The following is a 20,422-nucleotide window of genomic DNA, read 5'->3' on the forward strand; positions in this document are numbered from 1 at the left end:
GGAAAATCCTATTATCCTTCTGTGTCCCCCATTCCTCAGCTGAGATTCAAATGCCCTCTAAGGTCATCCACTCCTGACTTCCATTTCTCAGCTATTGCATGGGTGGTGTCAAGCGCACAAAAGTCTTAGCTTCTAAAATTAAGACACATCTCTCATATCTGGAAAGACGAATTGGTGAGCCAGAAGGTACAGAAGGCTACACACAGGTGAACATGTGTTTTTCTAGGATTATCAGTTTCACGTGATGGAAAGTAATGTAAAATATTATATATTTGTATCTGCTACAGAACATTAAAAGTGAACATTTTAAATGAGTTTATGAGCTAAGCATGGTGGCCCATGCCTATTTTCTAGCACTTCGGGAGACCAACGCAGGAAAATCACTTGAGGCCAGGAGTTTGGGACCAGTCTGGGCAACACAGTCAGACATTCAGCTCTACAAAAAAAGAAAAAAAAAAAAATTAGCCCGGCATTGTGGCATGTGCCTGCAGTCCCAACTATTTGGGAGGCTGAGGCAGAAGGATTGCTTGAGCCCAGGAGTTCAAGGCTGCAGTGAGCTATAATCAGCCTGGGAGACAGAGTGAGACCTTGTCTCTAAAATAAATAAATTTATGAGATAAAGCAACATTCATTGTGAGTAGCTTTGAACTACATCCACAGACTGTTATTCATTTACTCACTATTTATTTCTTCCCTCATTTATTTACTTGGCAAATATGTATCGAGTGCTTACTATTAAGTGTGTACTCAGCCCTGGAGATATAAGGTTTAACAGAAACAAACACATTACCACCTTTCACAGCTCTCATTCTGTTGAGGAAGACAACAATCAAATAAATACACAAACAAGGGCATCATTATACCCAAAGGAAATACCTGAAATCAAAATTCTGCCAGTCTGTAGCAAAGATGCCTGATGTAGACTGTGAAGTCAAGGAGGACTTCCTGGAGGAAATTGCGGATGAGCTGTAAACTAAAGAATGCACTGGGCCAGACAGAGTGGCTCACGCCTGTAATCTCAGCACTTTAAGAGGCCAAGGCAGGGAGATCACAAGGTCAGGAGATCGAGACCATCCTGGCTAACACAGTGAAACCCTGTATCTACTAAAAATACAAAAAATTAACCGGGCATGGTGGCACATGCCTATAATCCCAGCTACTCGGGAGGCTGAGGCGGGAGAATCGCTTGAACCCAGGAGATGGAGATTGCAGTGAGCTGACATCATACCACTGCCCTCGAGCCTGGACAACAGAGCAAGACTCTGTCTCAAAAAAAAAAAAAAAAAGGAAAAGAAAAGAAAAGAAAGAAAAGAAAGCACTGGAGTTAACTAGGAGGCATTAAGGAGAGGGAAAGTCTTCTAGGAGAAACAAACAGCCTATACAAAGTCCTGCAGCAGGACAAATTGCTGCCTGAGGCTTGATGAATGCACCCTGAGCCACTAAATCAACTGCAAAGGCTCTACCTTTGGTATATTTGCTTTATTTCATGAGAACATGAAGCCTTTTCAAAAACTTATAATACAGTAAATTTACATGCAGAAAGGTGCATAAATGATAATGTATGGTTAGATGGATTTTCACAAAATGAACACACCTGTGTAACTACAACCCAAATCAAGAACTAGAATGTCATCAGATCCTCAGCAGTCCCTGTTGTGCTCACTCCCGGCCTCTACTCTCCCTACATCCAAGAGTAACCACCACCCTAACTACTACTACTACTACTTCCTCTTCTTCTTCTTCTTCTTCTTCTTCTTTCTTCTTCCTCTTCCTCTTCTTTCTTCTTCTTCTTCCTTCTTCTTCTTCTTCTTCTTCTTCTTTCTTCTTCCTCTTCCTCCTCCTCTTCTTCTTCTTCTTTCTTCTTCTTCTTCTTCTTCTTCTTCCTCTTCCTCTTCCTCCTCTTCCTCTTCCTCCTCCTCCTCTTCTCCTTCTCCTTCTTCCTCTTCCTCTCCTTCTTCTTCTTCTTTTTATTTTACTTTAAGTTCTGGGATACATGTGCAGAACATGCAGGTTTGTTACACAGGTATACACGTGCCATGGTGCTTTGCTGTACCTATCAACCTATCACCTAGGCTTTAAGCCCTGCATGCATTAGGTAAAGTTTGTCCTAATGCTCTCCCTTCCCTCGCCCTCCACCCCGACAGGCCCCAATGTGTGATGTTCGCCTCCCTGTGTCCATGTGTTCTCATTGTTCAACTCCCGTTTATGAGTGAAAATATGCGGTGTTTGGTTTTCTGTTCCTGTGCTAATTTGGTGAGGATGATGAATTCCAGCTTCATCCATGTCCCTGCAAAGGACATGATCTCATTCCTTTTTACGGCTGTATAGTATTCCATCACTGCCCTAACTTCTAACAGCATACATTAATCTGCCCTGTTCTTGAACTTCATACCAATGATCTTGGCTCTGGTTTCATTATGTTTGTAAGATTCAGCCACAGTTTTTCATGTACTTGAAGATTCATTTCCACTGCTGTGAATATTCCACAACTTATTTGTCCATTCTCTGCTGATGGGCATTAAGTTGCTCTCATTTTAGGGCCTTTTTTTTTTTTTTTGAGACAGTTTATCCTTCTGTCACCCAGGCTAGAACGCAGTGGTGTGGTTGTAGCTCATTGCAGCCCGATCTCCCAGGCTCAAGCCCTCCTCCCACCTCAGCCCCCTGAGTAGCTGGGACTACAGGCATGTACCACCACACCTGGCTAATTTTTTTTTTTTTTTTTTTTTTAGACAGAGTCTCACTCTGTTGCCCAGGCTGGAGTGCAGTGGCTCAATCTTGGCTCACTGCACCTCTGCCTCCCAAGTTCCAGTGATTCTTCTGGCTCAGCCTCCCAAGTAGGTGGGACTACAGGCGTGTGCCACCATGCCCAGCTAATTTTTTAGTATTAGTAGAGACAGGGTTTCACCATGTTGGCCAGGCTGGTCTTGAACTCCAGGCGATCTTCCCGCCTCAGCCTCCCAAAGGGCTGGCATTACAGGCTTGAGCCACCACGCCCAGCCCACACCTAGCTAATTTTTAAGCAATTTTTAGTAGAGACAAGGTTTTACCTGTGCTGGGATTACAGGCGTGAGCCACAGCACCCGGCTGAGCTGCTCTATTTTCTTCATGGAGTCTATCCCTTCTTGAAATTATTATGATGATTTTTTGCTAGCTTCTTCAGTGTGAACTCCCAGTAAGCTCCTATAATGCTTGGCACATAGTAGGTGCTTAAGGAATCTTTCTAGAATGAATGAATGGGCTGAACGAATCATTAGGGAAGCTGGTTTGAGGAAACTTGATCTTGGGCCACCTTCTTGGGGATGTGTGAGCTCCATTTGCCCCACTGGCCCCTGTGGAACCAAAGTAGCTATGAACTCTGCAAACTGTTGATTCCTTTGTGCCTGTAGATCAGGCACTGCCCTTGTTGGGGACCGCCTTTGGTACTTGGCTCTGTGCCAGAGGACACGGTGACAACTGAAGTGTGAATGCAATGTCAATGATTGACTAGGGCCGATGCTGGGCTGCATATTTCCAGGCACAAGTTGTGGCTGCATCATTAATAGATGCCTAGAGGCAAACTGAGTCTCCCTCCTTCCAAGGTGGCGGTCATCAATCCTTGGAGATTAGATGAGAACGGACTGGGGCTTTGACCTCACAAGGACTAAATCCCACCTGCGTCCAAGAGGGGTTTTTAATCAAAGTCACATTGCAGAAGATGCGTAAAGCACTGTCTCCTCTCAGCTCAGAGGAGCCCTGGCAAGTAGGCAGAACTGGCATTACTCATCCTGTTTAGAAAATGAGAAATTGGGCCGGGTGCAGTGGCTCACACCTGTAATCCCAGCACTTTGGGAGGCCAAGGCAGGTGGATCACGAAGTCAAGAGATTGAGACCATTCTGGCCAACATGGTGAAACTCCATCTCTACTAAAATACTAAAAATTAGCTGGGCGTGGTGGCGCATGCCTGTAGTCCCAGCTACTCAGGAGACTAATGCAGGAGAATCGCTTGAACCCGGGAGGCGGAAGTTGCAGTGAGCTGAGATCGCACCACTGCACTCCAGCCTGGCAAAAGAGCAAGACTCCGTCTCAAAAAAAAAGAGAAAAGAAAAAGAAAAAAAGAGAAATTGGAAGCCTGTTTGTAAAAGGCTCGTTGAAGCTCCCATGGCTACTGCTCACCCTAAAATCAAGGCATCCTCAGTCCTTGTCCCGGCTTCATCCTGGCATTCCCCTTCCCCTTTCCCTGGCTGGAAGTAATACTGAGGAAGTAAGCCCAGCAGAAATATGGGTAGGTACTTTACCCTACGCCTGCCTGCAGTGGGTGCTTCCAATTCCATTGTATTCAAACTCAAAAACTATTATTATTATTTTAAAATTTAGAGACAGGATCTCACTCTGTCACCCAGGCTGAAGTACAATGGTGCAATCATGGCTCACTGCAGCCACAAATTCCTGGGTTCAAGCAATTCTTCCACCTCAGCCTCCTGAGTAGCTGAGAATACAGGTATCTGCCACCACACCTGGCTAAGTTTTAAGGTGTTTGTAGAGACAGGTCTTGTTGTGTTGACCAGGCTGGTTTCAAACTTCTGGGCGCAAGTGACTTCCCATCTAAGCCTCCCAGACTGTTGGAATTACAGGTGTGAGCCACTGTACTTGGCTCAAAAACTATTTGTTAAGAGCTTAATTGTTCCAGGCATTGGACTAGAATCAGAAAACTAATAGTCCGATAATAATAATGAACGCATCTGCCCCTTGCTTAGAGTATAGTGCAATGTAAAGCAGATTTCAACATACTACAGCCTGTAGTCCAAATCAGGCCTGCTGTTTGAATGTATAAATAAAACTTTATTGGAACACAGTCATTCCCATTTGTTAACACGTGGCTGCCTTCACACTGCATCAGCAGATCTGAGTAGTTACAACAGAGACTGCCTGGCCTGTAGGACCTGAAATATTAATGATCTGGGCCTTTGCGGAAAACTTTTGCTGACTCCACCACTACTCCCTGGGGAGCTTTGAAGAAGTTATTCTACCTTTCTGTGCCTCAGTTTCTCCATCTGTAAAAGCACCTCTTATATTGGGTGTTATGACATAGGAGAAGGGTCTAGAACAATGCCTGGAACACAGTATATGCTACAGGTATGTGTCAGGCCCTGTGCCTTGCAAACATCGTTTTATCTTCCCAACAATGTAGAGGGATAGATCTTTTCACCATCCCCATTTAACAGATGAAAAAAACTGAGATTGGACAAGAGGCAGTGATTGTTTCTTAAGCCCGCAGTAAGGATTTAGATGCAGAGGGGAGTGCTGTCAATTCTGGCAGTCTCTTTAGAGGACTCAGGAGTACAAGTGAGATCAGCCACTGCCCTTGTGATGTTCTCTGTAGAGAACAGTAGCAGATGTAATTCTTTGAGGCTAGGGCCTTGACGGGGAAAACACAAATGCTGTGAGGCCACAGACGTGGAGCAAGCACTCTGGCCTGGGCAGTCAGGGGACACTTCCTAGAGGGGGTGATGATGAAGCTTCCTGTATGGCAGAAGAGGTCCCAGGCACTGGTTTCCCTGATGAAGGGGGCTCAGAGGTCAAATGCCTTGGGGACTTTCTCTGCTAGTTTCACCCACAGTCTGGAAGTTGCCATATTGTTATTTTGTCCCTCTAAGTGGAGTCAGGCCTCTCCTGCCCTTCAGGAAGGAAGGTCATCGCAGCACCTGGGCCACTCCATTAGCAGTCATGGGCTCCGATGACCTAGGGCCTCTCATTTCTTCATAGCTCTCGCCAGAGCAAACACATCACAAAGGGCTCCTTGCTGGTGTCAGTGAGTCCCCCTTGCTGAGGGTCATCCCCTGGTATCCATAGGAAACGGCACCCTCTGTTGCTTCTGTCACTGCTCCTGCCCTCCCTCCCTATGTCTTCTCTCGCCCACACAGCCACCACCCCCTCCCCCCCCACAAGCCTGCTGGGAGCTGCAACCCTGCCCTTAGGTGACTGCTCTGAGGTTCTATTGCGGTGCCGTCCTCTGGGTCTATCCTGTGTCTTTTGTGCCCTCTTGTGTCCGTTCCGAGAACTGCAAAGCATCCTGCAGCCCCCGGATGTGTGTTTCTTGCAAATAACACTGAATCTGGCTTATTGGAAGCTGGCTATACACCAGATCCAGTGGAAGGCAGTTTCCGTTACTCAAGACTCAATAATTTAACATATATAATGGGAACATTCTACTGGCACAGCTGTTACAGGCGCTTCTGTGTTCATCAGTTTTGTTGCTTCCATCCTTCCATCCATTTATCCATCCTGCATCCATGAATGCCTTCATACATGTAACTTTCTAAAACTTGGGACTACCATATGTGCCATACTAGTACCTTATTCTCTATACATCCTCAACATCAACATAGGTCTTGGCACATGGTAGCTTGTCAATAAATGGATGTTGAATAAATGAATGAATGAGTTAATCAATGAATGAAAAATATGATGATAGAACTTAAAGTGTTTGGTAGACATTGCATCCCAAACCTGTCTTGTTCCATCATCTCCCAATTTCCCTTTTGGCTAACTAGTGCTTCCCTAGTCCTAGGACTCTGTCAAAGTCATTCTAAAGTCGAAGATTGGGAGTGGGAAGTGAAGTTAGAACTTAATCTCTGGTGTCTGGTTTCTAAGCCATGCACCCCACCGTCCCACCTCTTGGTGTTTCTAGGGCCCATCAGCTGAGCTGCAAGCTGTAGTAGAGGCAGCTACATAGTCATTGAACCCGTTTTCTTTCTAAAGACAGAACTGAACTGTATTTCTCAGCCTTTCTTGCAGTTGGTTCGGGCCATGTAGCAGAATTCTGGTCAATGGGGTGTGAATAGAAGGGATACTTCCCACTGTTCATGGCCAGGGCCATGAGCAGTACTCATGGTGACCTTCTACCCCTTACCCAAGCTGCTGTGTGAATACAGAGGAAAGAGCAGGTGGCTCTAAGACCCTAGAGAAGGGCAGAGTCACAAGCTGGAGGAGCCTGGGTCCCTGAGAGGCTGCATGGAGCAGAGCCTCCCACCTTTACCCTATGGCTGTTAAGTGGACTTTCCATGAGCATGAAACAAATGTGACACACAAGCACCATTACCTTTGCAGCTGATGGGCTCCGACCTGTTGCCCTCAAAAAACAGTTTCAACTGCGGGACCTTGGTAATCCCAAACTCCTGCTGAAGCTCTTTCTCTACGGTAATGTCCACTTTGCCAAAGCCGATCCCATTCTTGCCTTTGCCCATGATCTCCACAGCTTTGCCCAGCTCTTCCGCCAAGTTCCTGGATTGCTTTGAGGATGGGTTGTCTGAAAGAGAATGAAGACAAAATTTGAGAGAGCCCTTCCTCGCTCTCCATCTCCAACAGTGGATTATTTGTTGGACCTGCTTAGCTCCCGGAACCTTTCTTGTGCTCAGCTGCTAATGGCTGAATTTTCATAAATGTGACAGGATGTGAGACACAATGGTTCATGAAATTGGACAATCTGGGAGATGTCTATCAAGGTTCTTTGGATTCAGTAGCATTGGAAACAATACAACCGTGGTCAACTTTACTCAATCTCTCTGAGCTCCAATTTTCTCTTGTGTAAAGTGGGGGAAAATAATAGTGGTTACTTCAAGGAATTGTCAGAGTTAAATGAGATTTATATCACAATCGGCTATAATTGCTTATTGTTTTCTAAGAGATTTATGTGCCTTAAGCCATTTTCTCCTCTCTATAACTCTGTGGGGTAGGTATTATTATTGTATCAATTTTATACCTGAGGAAACTGAGGCACAACAAATGACTTACTTGCCCAAGGCCCTATGACAGTGGAGGTATGGCCAGGATAAGAGCCCACTCCGTCTGACTGTAGAGTTCTTCTTTTCTAACCTCCACTAAGCACGCAAACACTTGGCATAATGCCTAGCACAAGTTAAGTACATGATGCATTCTTACTACTGCTTCCATTATTATGGTAAAATTTCTGTGGTCAAAGCAGGACCCAAGCAATGATTACACAAAAGCATGCAGAGTGGTATACTGGACATTGGAGATTCAGATTCGGGGAGGCTGAGTGCAGGGTGAGGGAAAAAAAAAAAAACCCTGCCTATTGGGTAGAATGAACATGACTCAGATGATGGGTGCACTAAAATCTCAGACCTCACCACTATACAATTCATCCGTGTAACCAAAAGCCACTTGTACCCCCAAAGCTATTGAAATAAACAAAAACAAACCACTCAATAGCATAGACACGATGATCACATTTATGGAATTTTTAAGAAGTGTATGCACAGGGCAAAAGAAGTCTAGAGGGAAATTTTCCAAACTATTAAAATTTTTTGTTTTTAAAAAATTCTGTGGTCAGAAATTAAGGCGAGACAAGAGAGGAAACATGAGAGCTCGTGAACGCCATCTGGTGGAACTTCCTGGAGCTAACAGGCCAAATTGGGCCTCTGCAGTTGCCCAGCATATAATTGGAGAGGGGACTTTCCTAGGTAAGGAAGGCCAGGTGTGGGAAGGGCAGGGAGAGGGGAGGTTATGGTGTTCCACTGAGCCCACCCTCTTGCATGGGGGAAATCGAAGAGACCTGAAACTCTCCATTAAGCGATCTGATCTGGACGCCTTGGCCCCTCACGTTGCTGGACAGTGGGGAGGGAGTGGGGAAGCCCTCTTCTGGAAGCAGTATCAGGGAGTTGGCACGTGACCTTGGCAGTGGAAGAGGCTTTTCTGGCTAAACGGAGGGGACTAAAAGGCGCCCAAGTTAGCCTTTCTTCCTCCTGATAACATTGTGAGGCTGCAGGTCCCTCGCTACCCCACGACTGAGGAAGGGGGCTGAGCCAGGGCAGCGGGTCATTAATTGCCTTTCAAGCCGAAACATTTTATCTTTTTCACTGCCCCCCACCCCCGCGGTCCATCTGGAGCACTTGGAGAAAGTGCAAATCACCTCTGCGGCGGAGGGCAAGTTCCAAGTCCAACAGAGAGGTGTTTTGTAAAGCGCAGTTCAGAAAGCAGGGCCGCGGGACAGCTGGCGCAGGCCCAGTTGCTGGTCAGCACGCCTGGGATCGGAAAGTGAATGATCGCTTTCATTAAACTCCCGGTCAATGGACAGGAAGTGGGGACTTTGAGCCTCCCTCCTGGGTCGATGCCCCTCCACTGCCTGCTTTGTCACCGCCATCGCCTTTGATACTCCCCATCCATCATCACCAGCATGCACTGGTCAACTGCTGGCTGCTCGGGTCCCTGAGGCTCTCCCCGGCTTCCTCCTGGATGTGGCCATGCTGTGCTCAGGATTGCTGATTGACATAGAATCCGAATCTGAGTTTCTAAGGGCGGAAGCTCAGGGCAGGAGAAACACTTGGAATGATTGTCCAGATGGTAGAGCAAATGTCAGAGGTTCCACACACAACCCAGTGCCCCTGGGTGTCTGAAACCTAAGTGACAGAAAGAGATTGTGGCAACTGGAATGCTGGATTCTGAGAGCTAGATTGATGGGGCCTATGATAACAGTAATGGAGAGTCATTCATTCATTTTATGCATTCATTCATTTCTTCATTCATACAATGAATCTTTTAGGATATGCCATGTGCCAGGCACTGTCCTGGGGATTGGGGATGTAACAGTGAACTGATAAAAACCCCTGCTGTCACTGTAAAAGGCAGAAAATAAGCAAAATAACAAAGTAAAATATGTGCTGAGTTAGATAATACGTGCTTTGGAAAAGAACAGGAGAATTGGAGGTTGGCAGTATTAGGGAAATTGCAAATTTAAGTAGGAGGCTAAAGATGGCTCACTGAGAAGCAATGTTTTAATAAAGATGGAAAGAAATGAGAGAGTAAGCCATGTAGACATCTAGCAGGAGATGGTAATTCCTGGTAAAGGGTCAGTGTATGCAAAGGCCCTGAGGTGGGGCATGTGTGACATGTTCAAGGTATGACAAGAAGTCCACTGGGTCTGGAGCAGAGTGAGCTGGGGCCAGGGGACAGGTGATGTAGGGTCTTGCAGGCCACTGAATAGACTTTGACTCTTCCCAGAATATGGAATGGTACCAGAGGGTTTGGAGCAGAGGTGGATGTGATCTGAGTTACTTTTCTTTTTTTTAAACGGATCTTGTTCTGTGGCCCAGGCTGGAGTACAGTGGCACCATCTTGGCTTACTGCAACCTCCACCTCCCGGGTTCAAGCGATTCTCCTGCCTGGGTCTCCTGAGCAGCTGGCACAGGCACGCGCCACTAGGCCCTGCTAATTTTTGTATTTTAGTAGAGACGGGGTTTTACCATGCTGGCCAGGCTGGTCTCGAACTCCTGACCTCAGGTGGTGATCTGAGCTACTTTTTAACTGGATTTCTCTGAATATTATATGGAGATTAGACAAAAGGGGGAAAAGAATGGATGCAGGTAGACCAGTCAGAGGCTACTACAGTAATCCAGGCAAGAGATGGTGATGGCTTTGGGCCAGGAGAGTGGTAATGGAGGGACTGAGAAGTGATTCTATTCTAGAGAGATTTGAGAGGAGGAGTTTGGATATGGAACATGGTGAAAGAGCAGAGTCCAGGGTGACTCTGAGGTTTTGATCTGAGTGACTTAGGATTATGTAGGATCTTTTCCTATGGAAAGATGATAATGATGATGTCACTATCATCACCATAATGATGATGATATGGATGGCGATGTTGATAATGAGAATAGTAATAATAATAACACGCATTGATCCTTTACTATGCTAAATACTTTGCTTAGTGTTCCATGCATTATCCTGGTTAATCTTCAGAACAACCCTGTGAGTTATCTATGATTACAAGCAGGAATATCATCAATAAGGAAATGGAAGCTCAGAGGTCTTACAGCTAGTATGCAGTTAGGCTGAGAGTCAACTTGAAGGCTGACTAGCTCCAGAGTTCATGCTCTAAATGACCAAATTAGCCAGCTGGTCTGAAAAATCTTTCTTTTTCTTGGAGCAGGTTGATAGGGGCACGTTTTTCATTTCTTCCGTTCCAGGTGGTTCCCATCAGAGCTGAGACAACCTACAGAGCCAACGCCACTCTTTAAAATTTAGAGTCTGATTTTCTGGCTTCTTTCTTTAAAAATTTTGCAAATTGGGCCAGGCGTGGTGACTCCATGCCTGTAATCCCAGCACTTTGGGAGGCTGAGGCGGGCAGACCACCTGAGGTCGGGAGTTCGAGACCAACCTGACCAATATGGAGAAACCCCGTCTCTACTAAAAATACAAAATTAGCCTGGTGTGGTGGCACATGCCTGTAATCCCAGCTACTTAGGAGGCTGAGGCAGGAGAATCACTTGAACCCAGGAGACGGAGGTTGCGGTGAGCTGAGATTGTGCCATTGTACTCCAGCCTGGGCAACAAGAGCAAAAACTCCACCTCAAAAAAAAAAATTGCAAATTGGTTTTCCTTCTGGGTTCTGGAACCTTGAATTCCAAGTTTGTAGGTGTGAAATAAATGCATACACCCCTCAGGTCTCAGCATCTACATTCTGCCCTGGTCAACTGGAAATGCCAGTTTGGCCGGGTGTGGAGACAATTCACATGTATATTGGCACTTAGGCTGAGCAGTGCCCAGTGGGCTGTAGATGGACAGAGACCCTTTTGCTGTGAGGCCAAGAGCGCCCATGGGCCCAACTTCTGTCAGGCCCTGAGCTCTCAGGTCCTAGCTCATTGTCTGCCATATATTAGATGCTCAATTAACATAAATTCGTTAGGTTATCTTATCAGAGGCAGTTATGGTGGTTTACAGTGCTTGTAGCCCAGGAAAGTTGTTTTTATTTTTTTAAGTCTCTGTGACTCAGTTTCCTCATTCATAAAGTGGGGTTATTAATAGATCCTACATCTTAGAGTGATCCTACAAACTAAGACAAGGTGTGCAAAACTTTGGTACAAATATACATTAGCTATTTTGATGACATAGGAGGAGACTCTTTGGTATTGCTCTGACCAGATTCTCTCTGGAAAGGGAGGGTCCCATGGCGATGTCAGGAACCCCAAAGATCTTCTGGCTACTGATGAAAGAGAACAACAGTGACCATCACCAAACCATCCATCACAAGTTCTAGGCCTATTATAGGGCTCTCACGTGGGTTTCAGGATAAGCACATGGGACTCAGGGCCATGTTAGAATAGGCAGTGGCTCCCTGACTGTCTGCTTGGTGTGTAGATGTGCTAATGGCTAATGGACCTAGAATTAACGTTTGCCTGGTCTTTAGTAGAAAACCCCAGGTTCCCTTCTCTGAGCAGTGAATGTGAGTCAGAGGAGGGGCTGATAGGTGATGAGGAGGTGATGAGCATGGGAAGTGGAGTTTGATCCCAGCACAAGGAACTTAAGTCTGCCTTTCTTTAGACCAGTCGTTCTCAATGGGGGACATTTTGCAAGGTCTGGAGGCATTTTGGTTGTCACAACTGGAAAAAGAGATGCTACTGGCATCTAGTGGATAGAGGCCAGGGATACTGCTAAACATTCTACAATGCACAGGACAGCCCCAGCCCTACAAGCAAAGAATTGTCTAGTCAACTGTCCATAGGGCTTAGGATGAAAAACCCTACTTTAGATCCAACTTCTGATCAAGCATGAAAAAAATATTCTGAGAATAACCCTCTCCCCATAGCACAGAGCCCTGCACAGTATACAGAGGCGCTCACAGTCGATAGGGACTTCAGGATTGTCGTCAATCTCTTCTACTTTCTCAGAGGCCAGCCACCAATTTGTTCTGACCGTTGCAATGGCCTTTACGTTTTTAAAAGATCTGTACCTCCCTATTTTTCTGGCCTCATTTTCTACTTCTCTTCTCTTCAGAAACCCTATATCTTTAGCCACATGGGTACAATCTCCCTCACCCCAGGGTATTTTTACTTGCTGTTCCTTCTGTCCTAAATCTGCATGGATCACTCCTTCACCATCTTAAGATCTTTGCTAAAGTGTTACCTTTCCAGGGAAGGTGTCCCTGGCCATCCTATTTAATACTACAGCCTCATCTCCGTCCACCTCATACATTCCCTATCACTCTTCTCTATTTTTCTTCATAGTACTTTTAACCATAGGAAATACTATCTATTTTACTTATTTATTTGTTTATCTTTTGTCTTCTGTCTCCAGGATGTCAGTTGCAGGAGGGTAAGGATGATCACCTGTTTTGTTCACCACTAGATCCTCAGTGCCTACAATATATCTGGCAAATAACCAGTATTCAATAAATACTGAAGGAATGAAGTTTCCAATGATCAGCACAGTGTAGGAAGATGAATTTAACAGCAGATTTGGTGTCAAGCTTGGTCTCAAACCCAGGCTTCACTACTTACCAGTTGTGTGACCTTGGGCAAATGATCTAACCTTTCTGACATTTACATGCTTCATATACAAGATGGGGACAAGGTTATCAAGTGCAGTGCCTGAAACACAGGTGCTTGATAAATGGCCTTTGTCATCATCATCACCACTGTTGTCATTATCATTACCATAACCATCATCACCAGCACTATCATCACCACTGTCATCACCATCATCATGACAGTCATCATCACCAGCACTATCATCGCAGTTTTCATCATAATCACCATAACGATCATGGTCATCAGCACCATCATCACCATTGTCATTATCATCAGCATAGTTAATAATCATTATTACCAGTACCATCATTGCCATTGTCATCACCATCATAACAATCATTATCACCAGCACCATCATCGCCCTTGTCATCATCATCACCATAGTTAATAATCATGATCACTAATACCATCATCGCCATTGTCATCATCATCATAATCATTATCACCAGCACTATCATCGGACCCTTTGTCATGCATCCACCTTGACCATAGTTAAGTAGGCCACTTATCATCACCATCATGCGTCGGAAATTGTCACGCATACGTCGCCTATTCGTCCTGTGGTCATCATCACCACGCATACATTAAATAGCGCATTATCATCACCATCCATTCACCACTGTCATCATCATCATCTTCATCATTATTCCGTCCACATTACCATCTCCATATCATGCTCACCATCATCATCTAACCTACTCCCAGGACAGAACTTATCACCTCTGCCTTAGAGACAAGCGATAAAGGACCCTAGACAGCTCCTGATCTTATCTTGACCTCTCCCCACTAATGGTAGTTAATCCCCTCTCCTTGATTCATTCAAGTTAATGTAGATGAAGAAAATTATGGGTCAAAGGAAATCTCATTCACCCATCTATTCATTTGTTTAACATCTATGGAAGCCTATGCTCCAAGCACAATGCTGAATGTTAGGAATCAGGAGATGAGTAAGATTTGGCCCCCAACATCACGCAATGTACATGATGAAAAGCAGTTTTGATACCATATGGCAAATGCTATGAGAGAGAGGGTAAAAAGAAGGCGATGGGAGCATAGGAAGGCCTCCCAGCCAGACTAAGTGGGACTGAAGGCCCCTACTAATGAGGGGCATGAACTTCACAATCCAGGTGAAGGAGTGTAGGAAGGATACTATGGAAGCTGCAAGTGCAAAGACCCAGAGGCTGTAGCCGTGGGCTAGATCAAGCAGAAGACCTTAGCTACCGAGTAACCTGATCAGATTTGCATTTTAGAGGAAGTCTCTCTGGGTGCATTGCAGGACAGCATTGGAGAAAGCAGGGAGACCATCTCAGAGGCTGTTGCAGTGGTTCAGGTGAGGTATAATGAGGCCAGAACCAAGGCTGTGGTGGCGGGATGGGGATAACAGAGATTGCAAAGGGATTTAGAAAGTGGCATCCACAGGATGTGATGATGGATTACATGTGAGAGTAGAGGAATCAAGAACAACCTTGAGGTTTCTGACTTTGACACTGAGTGGATGGTGGTAATGTCAGTGAAGGCAGGACATACAAAGCAGCAGATTGTTGGGACCAAATCAAAGATGTTGAGGTCTGTTGTGGGCATGTGGCATTTGGGACTGTGAGGAACATTGAGAGGAAAGCTCCCTCAACCCCTGGCTCTTGGCCTGGAGTTCTCAGAGAGAAGAGAAAGCTGGTCATCCATTAAGGATTTGAGCGACTCAGGTGGTCCCTGGGGGCAGTGTCTGAAAATCTCTTTTTCGAAGAGCCCATTTACCCTTAAAGAAAGCTTTTATAGTGCTTTCCCCAAGTGATTTGTTTTTCCAAAGGCCACTTTAGAAAGCCTACTAATTTTCTTGAGAACTCATTTTGAATTTAATTGTGTATGGGCAGGAATCAAAGATTCAAATGTAATGAGATTAATTGAGTGTCCCTTTTAGATAAGAAAATTTTTGCTGCTGTTGAGTTCACTGCTCTGGAATACCTGCTAGTGGAAAGGCTCTAGCTTTGAAGTATGCACATTGGTTGTTGTCGAATGCAATTGAGGAATGTGAAATTGATTGGCTCCCTCTGTAGCCCCAGATTTAGTGTCAGTTCTTATGTCATAAGAATTAAAGAACTATGAACTCACCCTTCTGCCTTGGTTAAAACAGGGCAGAGCCTACTATTCTCGTGTGGACTGGACAGGTTTCCGAGCCTTATCCATCCACTACACCATTTTTGGAAGGGGAATATGTTGAGGTGTGTTTTGTGGTTGTGTAAACGTATGGCTCTAAGCCTTTCAACACCTCCATTGAGGGTCCCAGATTAGAAATTAGGGCTACAGCAAAAGAGATGGTTTGGATGTTTTATCTGTGCAAACCATTAGTTTATCAGTTCCACAGCAAGTGGAGTAAGACTGCAAGGTTCTCTGCTCTTTCCTGTAAAAAAGTAACCATGAAACAGATGCACAAGTGCTGGCCTGAATTCTAGTGTGGATGAGGGATGCGCAGAACTAGCTGGAGGGGTCTTTCAGCAAAGTGGAAATGCCTGCCCTGCTCACAGGCTCATGTAAAGAAAATGGTCCAGAGTGGATTTCTCTTACAAGGTATTGCTCAAAGGGCTTTGAAGTAAAATCAAACTGGCATCCTGATGAACAGCCTGAGCTAGAGGGAGGTCACAAGCTTGGAACTACGTTGACGAAACTTCAAGCAACAGGCATGTTCAATATTGGATAGAGGCAAAAATGACCCAATTGGACATTCCCTGTGGGAACCATAAGTGTTAAGGGTACAAAAAGAAGGCGATTCATGCTTCCATGAAGTGGCAGCATAACCTAGTTGGGGAGGCACCGGGACTCAGGGGGACTGACTTATTGATGCTCCCACATCCCCAAATTTCCTCATTTAAGCAGCACCACTCACAGAGTATACCTCAAATGAGAAGGACAAGGATTGAGGAAGGAGATTGGAAGACCGAATTTCTGGCAGGGAAATAGACTCAAATGTCATGGGGGTAAAGCAGAGAGTGTGACAGTGTGAGGTTGGCAGGACAGGAATATGGCAAATTGGTAAGCATGTTCTCTGACCACAAGGAAAAATCACAACTCAGCTTCAGCCAATTGTCACCGTGTAGAACTGTGGGCCAGTGCTTCCAGATCTTCTGATTTTTTGAAGAGCTGATGCAAATTCAGTTTTAATTGTGACATGTTTCATTTCTTTTAAACACTGCATAGGCCAGCTGCCAGCTCATGGGCTCAGTTCCTGAGCTTCCTGTTATATCCTTAGTTTCAATGTTATGGGAAAGAGTAGGAGTCATAGAAAAGAACTGTGAAAAAGGAGCCAGAGAGGTATATAGGAACCAGAAGAGACCTGAGTTCACGGAAACCAGGCATTAGGGGGTCTTGGCATGAATATGCAAAGAAGGTCAAGGAAGGTGAGGGCTGTCAAGTGTCCACTAGATTTGAGAAACAGCTGTCCCTTGAAAGCTAGCCTGAGCCACAGTCAATAAAGGCAATCTCTTGGAGAAAATAGTTTTTGACATTCCTGCCCAGAAGAGAAATCTTTTCCTGGTGGTTCACTGTCTTAAAGAGCTTATTCCACCAGTCTGCCTCTCAGCCCGCCCAGCCTTGAGTTGCTTCTGAACAAAGGTTATTTCAAGGCTTTTATAGCAAAAAGCAGGTGCAATGTGACTAAAGGAAGGCAATGTTGTGGGTTCCCCAGGCCTGGTTTCTTTATCCTCTTGGTGTACACAGTCATACTACATTTCCCAACCTCTCTTACAGATAAGCATGGCTATAGGGCAGTGATCTGGCCAATGAAATGTGGGTAGAAATGATGTACACCAGTGCTTCCCACACTTGAATGTACGTGAATCACCTGAGAATCTTGTTAAAATGCAGATTCTGATTCAGTGCATCTAGGATGAAACCTGGGAGTCTGCATTTCTTTTTTTTCTTTCTTTCTTTTTTTTTTTTTCTTTTTGAGACGCAGTCTCACTCCGTCACCCAGGCTGGAGTGCAGTGGTGATCTCGGCTCACTGCAAGGTCCGTCTCCTGGGTTCACGCCATTCTCCTGCCTCAGCCTCCCGAGTAGCTGGGACTACAGGCGCCCGCCACCACGCCCAGCTAAGTTTTTGTATTTTTAGTAGAGATGGGGTTTCACCGTGTTAGCCAGGCTGGTCTCAATCTCCTGACGGTGTGATCCACCCGCCTTGGCCTCCCAAAGTTCTGGGATTACAGGTGGGAACCACCGCGAATGGCGAGAGTCTGCATTTCTATGAGCTCCTTAGTGAAGCTGACATTGCTGGCTTATGGCCTATCCATTGAGTAGCACAGATGGGCATCCTTTCCAGGCCTAGCCTGACCCAGAGGCACGTCCTGGCCTCCCTCTCCCTTTGCTGGCTGGAGGCAGAGGTTTCTGTGGAGTACTCTAGGCCCTAAGGAATGGCTCAGGCCCTAGGTAGAAGGAGCCTGGGTGCCTGAATGATTGTATGGGGCAGAGCTTCTCTGCAGATCCACCTGGGACTAAGATGACATGGACCCTTATGAACCTAGATTGTTATAGCAGTTAGCTTTCCCAGTAAACACAGTGATTTTTAAGATAACTAGTCAAAATTAGAACAAAGAAGACGTTTGAGTATTAAAGTGGGCAATACATTCTAGAATTTATTTCTTTAAGGGATTTCACTGATCTCGTATTAATTGACCCCACAGTATGCAAAGAACTAATAAGATGCTTGGCACATTGAAGTTAGCCTATAACCTTGGATCTTGTGGCAAATACTGAGAATCAGCCATTTATAACCTCCTTTTGTTTTGCTTCCTCAACTAAAGAGGTTGGAAACCTAAAATATTCACCATTCCAGACTTCTCAGTTAGAAACATCTATAGGCCCAAGTTCTAGCCAGCAAGATGTTACCAAAGTGATTGGATGCAGCTCTGGGAAAGTTTTATTTTTTAAAGGGACATAGGTGGCTGATGTATTTTATCCATTTGTTGTTTGCCCATCCCTTTTTGTTTCTAGCTGGAACGTCCAGTGCAATGCAAGAAGCACAGCAGCCGTCTTGTGACCATGAGTTGTAATGTGTCAAGGATGAGGGAGTAAGAAAATAGAAGGAGGCTTGTCCCTGATGCTGTGGAGCTGCTATACCAGGCATTGACTGCCTATCCCGCCTCACACAGTGTGTGAGATCAGCTCTTGGATTCAGCCAGCTGCTATAGTTTGGTTAGTTTGACTTTCTTTAAATGTCATGTTGAAATTTGTTCTCCAGTGTTGAAGGGGGGGCCTAATAGGAGGCGTCTGGTTCATAGAGGTGGATCCCTCATGAATGTTTTGATGCTGTCACCAAGGTAATGAGTGAGTTCTCACTCTATTAGTTTCTGCAAGAGCTGGTTGTTAAAAAGAGCCTGACATCTGCTGCCCCTCTCTCTTGTTCCCCTCTCACACGTGATCGCTGCACACACCAGCTCCCTCTTCACCTTCCACCATGAGTAGAAGCAGCTTGAACCTTTTGCCAGATGCCCAACTTCCAACCAGCAGAGTTGTGAACCAAATAAACCTTCACTGTTTATAAATTACCCAGCCTCAGGTATTCCTTTGTAGCAACACAAACAGATGAAGACATCACCGTCAGCAGATTCTTAATTAGTTGCAGTTGAACTCTGTCCTAACTGATACAGGGTTGATGAACTGCATTTGCCTCAGTGCCACAGGGCAAGGGAGAATGGGAGTTCATGTTTGTTGAGCAACTTCCACATGTCAGGTAATAGGCAGCCTCTCAGTTAATCCCTATAATGACCATACCACTTTCAATATTCTCGCTTTACAGGTGAAAGTGAGACACGAAGAAACCCACCTAAGGCCGCACATGCAGTTTATGGAAGAACTCAGCTTTACACTCAGGCTTGCCTGGATCCCAATGTACACTATACCAAACCTTGATGTTGCATAAGAACCAAGATGCACGAGTGATTCAGGTTAAGAGAGATTCTTTAGAATTTACCAGTGCTTGGCATGAGGTCTTTGATTAAATATTGACATCAACAACCATAAATTCTAATGACTTCTACTAACTCTTTGGCTTTGATTATCTATCACTGGGCATTACAGGGAAGCCTAACAAACTATGTATCTCACTTCAAGGCAAACTTCAAGCATCCAGATGCATTTGCATTGGTCTGGGAATCCTTCACGCACTCCAGGACATGAGGGAGCGGGAACCAAGCCAGAGAAGGTCACTCAGCTGCTGCAGTTGGAAGAACCACTTCTGAGGACGAGTTCAAACCATTACTTCTCCACTTCAGAGCACCCAAAGTGTACAATTTAGACTATTTTAATTGCATGACTTTATCACACACTTTGTTTTAAAGGGTTTCTCATGCCTTGTGACATTCCTGGCTTAAACTGTAAAGTCCTTGAGAGCAGAAACCAAGACACCCATGGAGTCCACCCATGGCCTGGCATTGAGCTGCATAAATGTGGGGTGAATAAGAACCCAATGGTGATAGCTTCTGCCTGTGGAGGGCCCACTATGACAAGGTACTGCATATCTGAGCCCACTTTCATCACCACAACAGCCTGCAAGAGAGGAATTGTTAACCTTGTACAGATGAGAAAATGGGTGAGGATGATAAGAGTGGAAGCCAACATCTTCTTAAGTTCTTATTACGTGTCAGTCACTGTGCTAAGCACATGATTTCACTTAATCCCCACAATAACCCTAGGAGTTATAAATGTTATGTATGTACATATTTATTTATTTATTTATTTTGAGACAGAGCCTCGCTCTGTCAGCCAGGCTGGAGTGCAGTGGTGTGATCACGGGTCGCTGCAGCCTTGACCTCCTGGGCTCAAGCGATTCTTGCACCACAGCCTCCCAAGTAGCTGGGATTTCAGGTGTGTGCTACCATTCCTAGCTGATTTTGTATTTTTCTTTTTGGTAAAGGTGGGGTTTTGCCGTGTTGCTCAGGCTGGTCTTGAACACTTGAGCTCAAGAGAGCCTCCCACCTCGGCCTCCCAAAGTGCTGGGATTACAGGCATAAGCCACCACGCCTGGCCTATAAATGTTATTAAATTCCCTATTTTACAGTCAAGTAAACAGAAGTTCAGAATGCTCAAGGTCACCAGCCCAAGGCCACCGGGATAGTAAGTGGCAGAACTCAGCCTTTG

General features: G+C 45.3%; 1 protein-coding gene across 1 annotated transcript in view; it reads right to left on the reverse strand.

Annotated features, from left to right (window-relative positions):
• The window catches only part of PDILT (protein disulfide isomerase like, testis expressed), a 46,017-nt gene that overhangs the window by 18,465 nt on the left and 7,130 nt on the right, over positions 1 to 20,422 (reverse strand). The window contains exon 3 of the mRNA XM_017849856.1: positions 7,080 to 7,286. Coding sequence (XP_017705345.1) covers positions 7,080 to 7,286 — 207 coding nt within the window. The remainder of the gene's footprint in view (positions 1 to 7,079; positions 7,287 to 20,422) is intronic.

This window comes from Rhinopithecus bieti, unplaced genomic scaffold (assembly GCF_001698545.2).
Source record: "Rhinopithecus bieti isolate Rb0 unplaced genomic scaffold, ASM169854v2 scaffold_1918, whole genome shotgun sequence".
In the NCBI taxonomy this organism is placed as follows: Eukaryota; Metazoa; Chordata; class Mammalia; order Primates; family Cercopithecidae; genus Rhinopithecus; species Rhinopithecus bieti.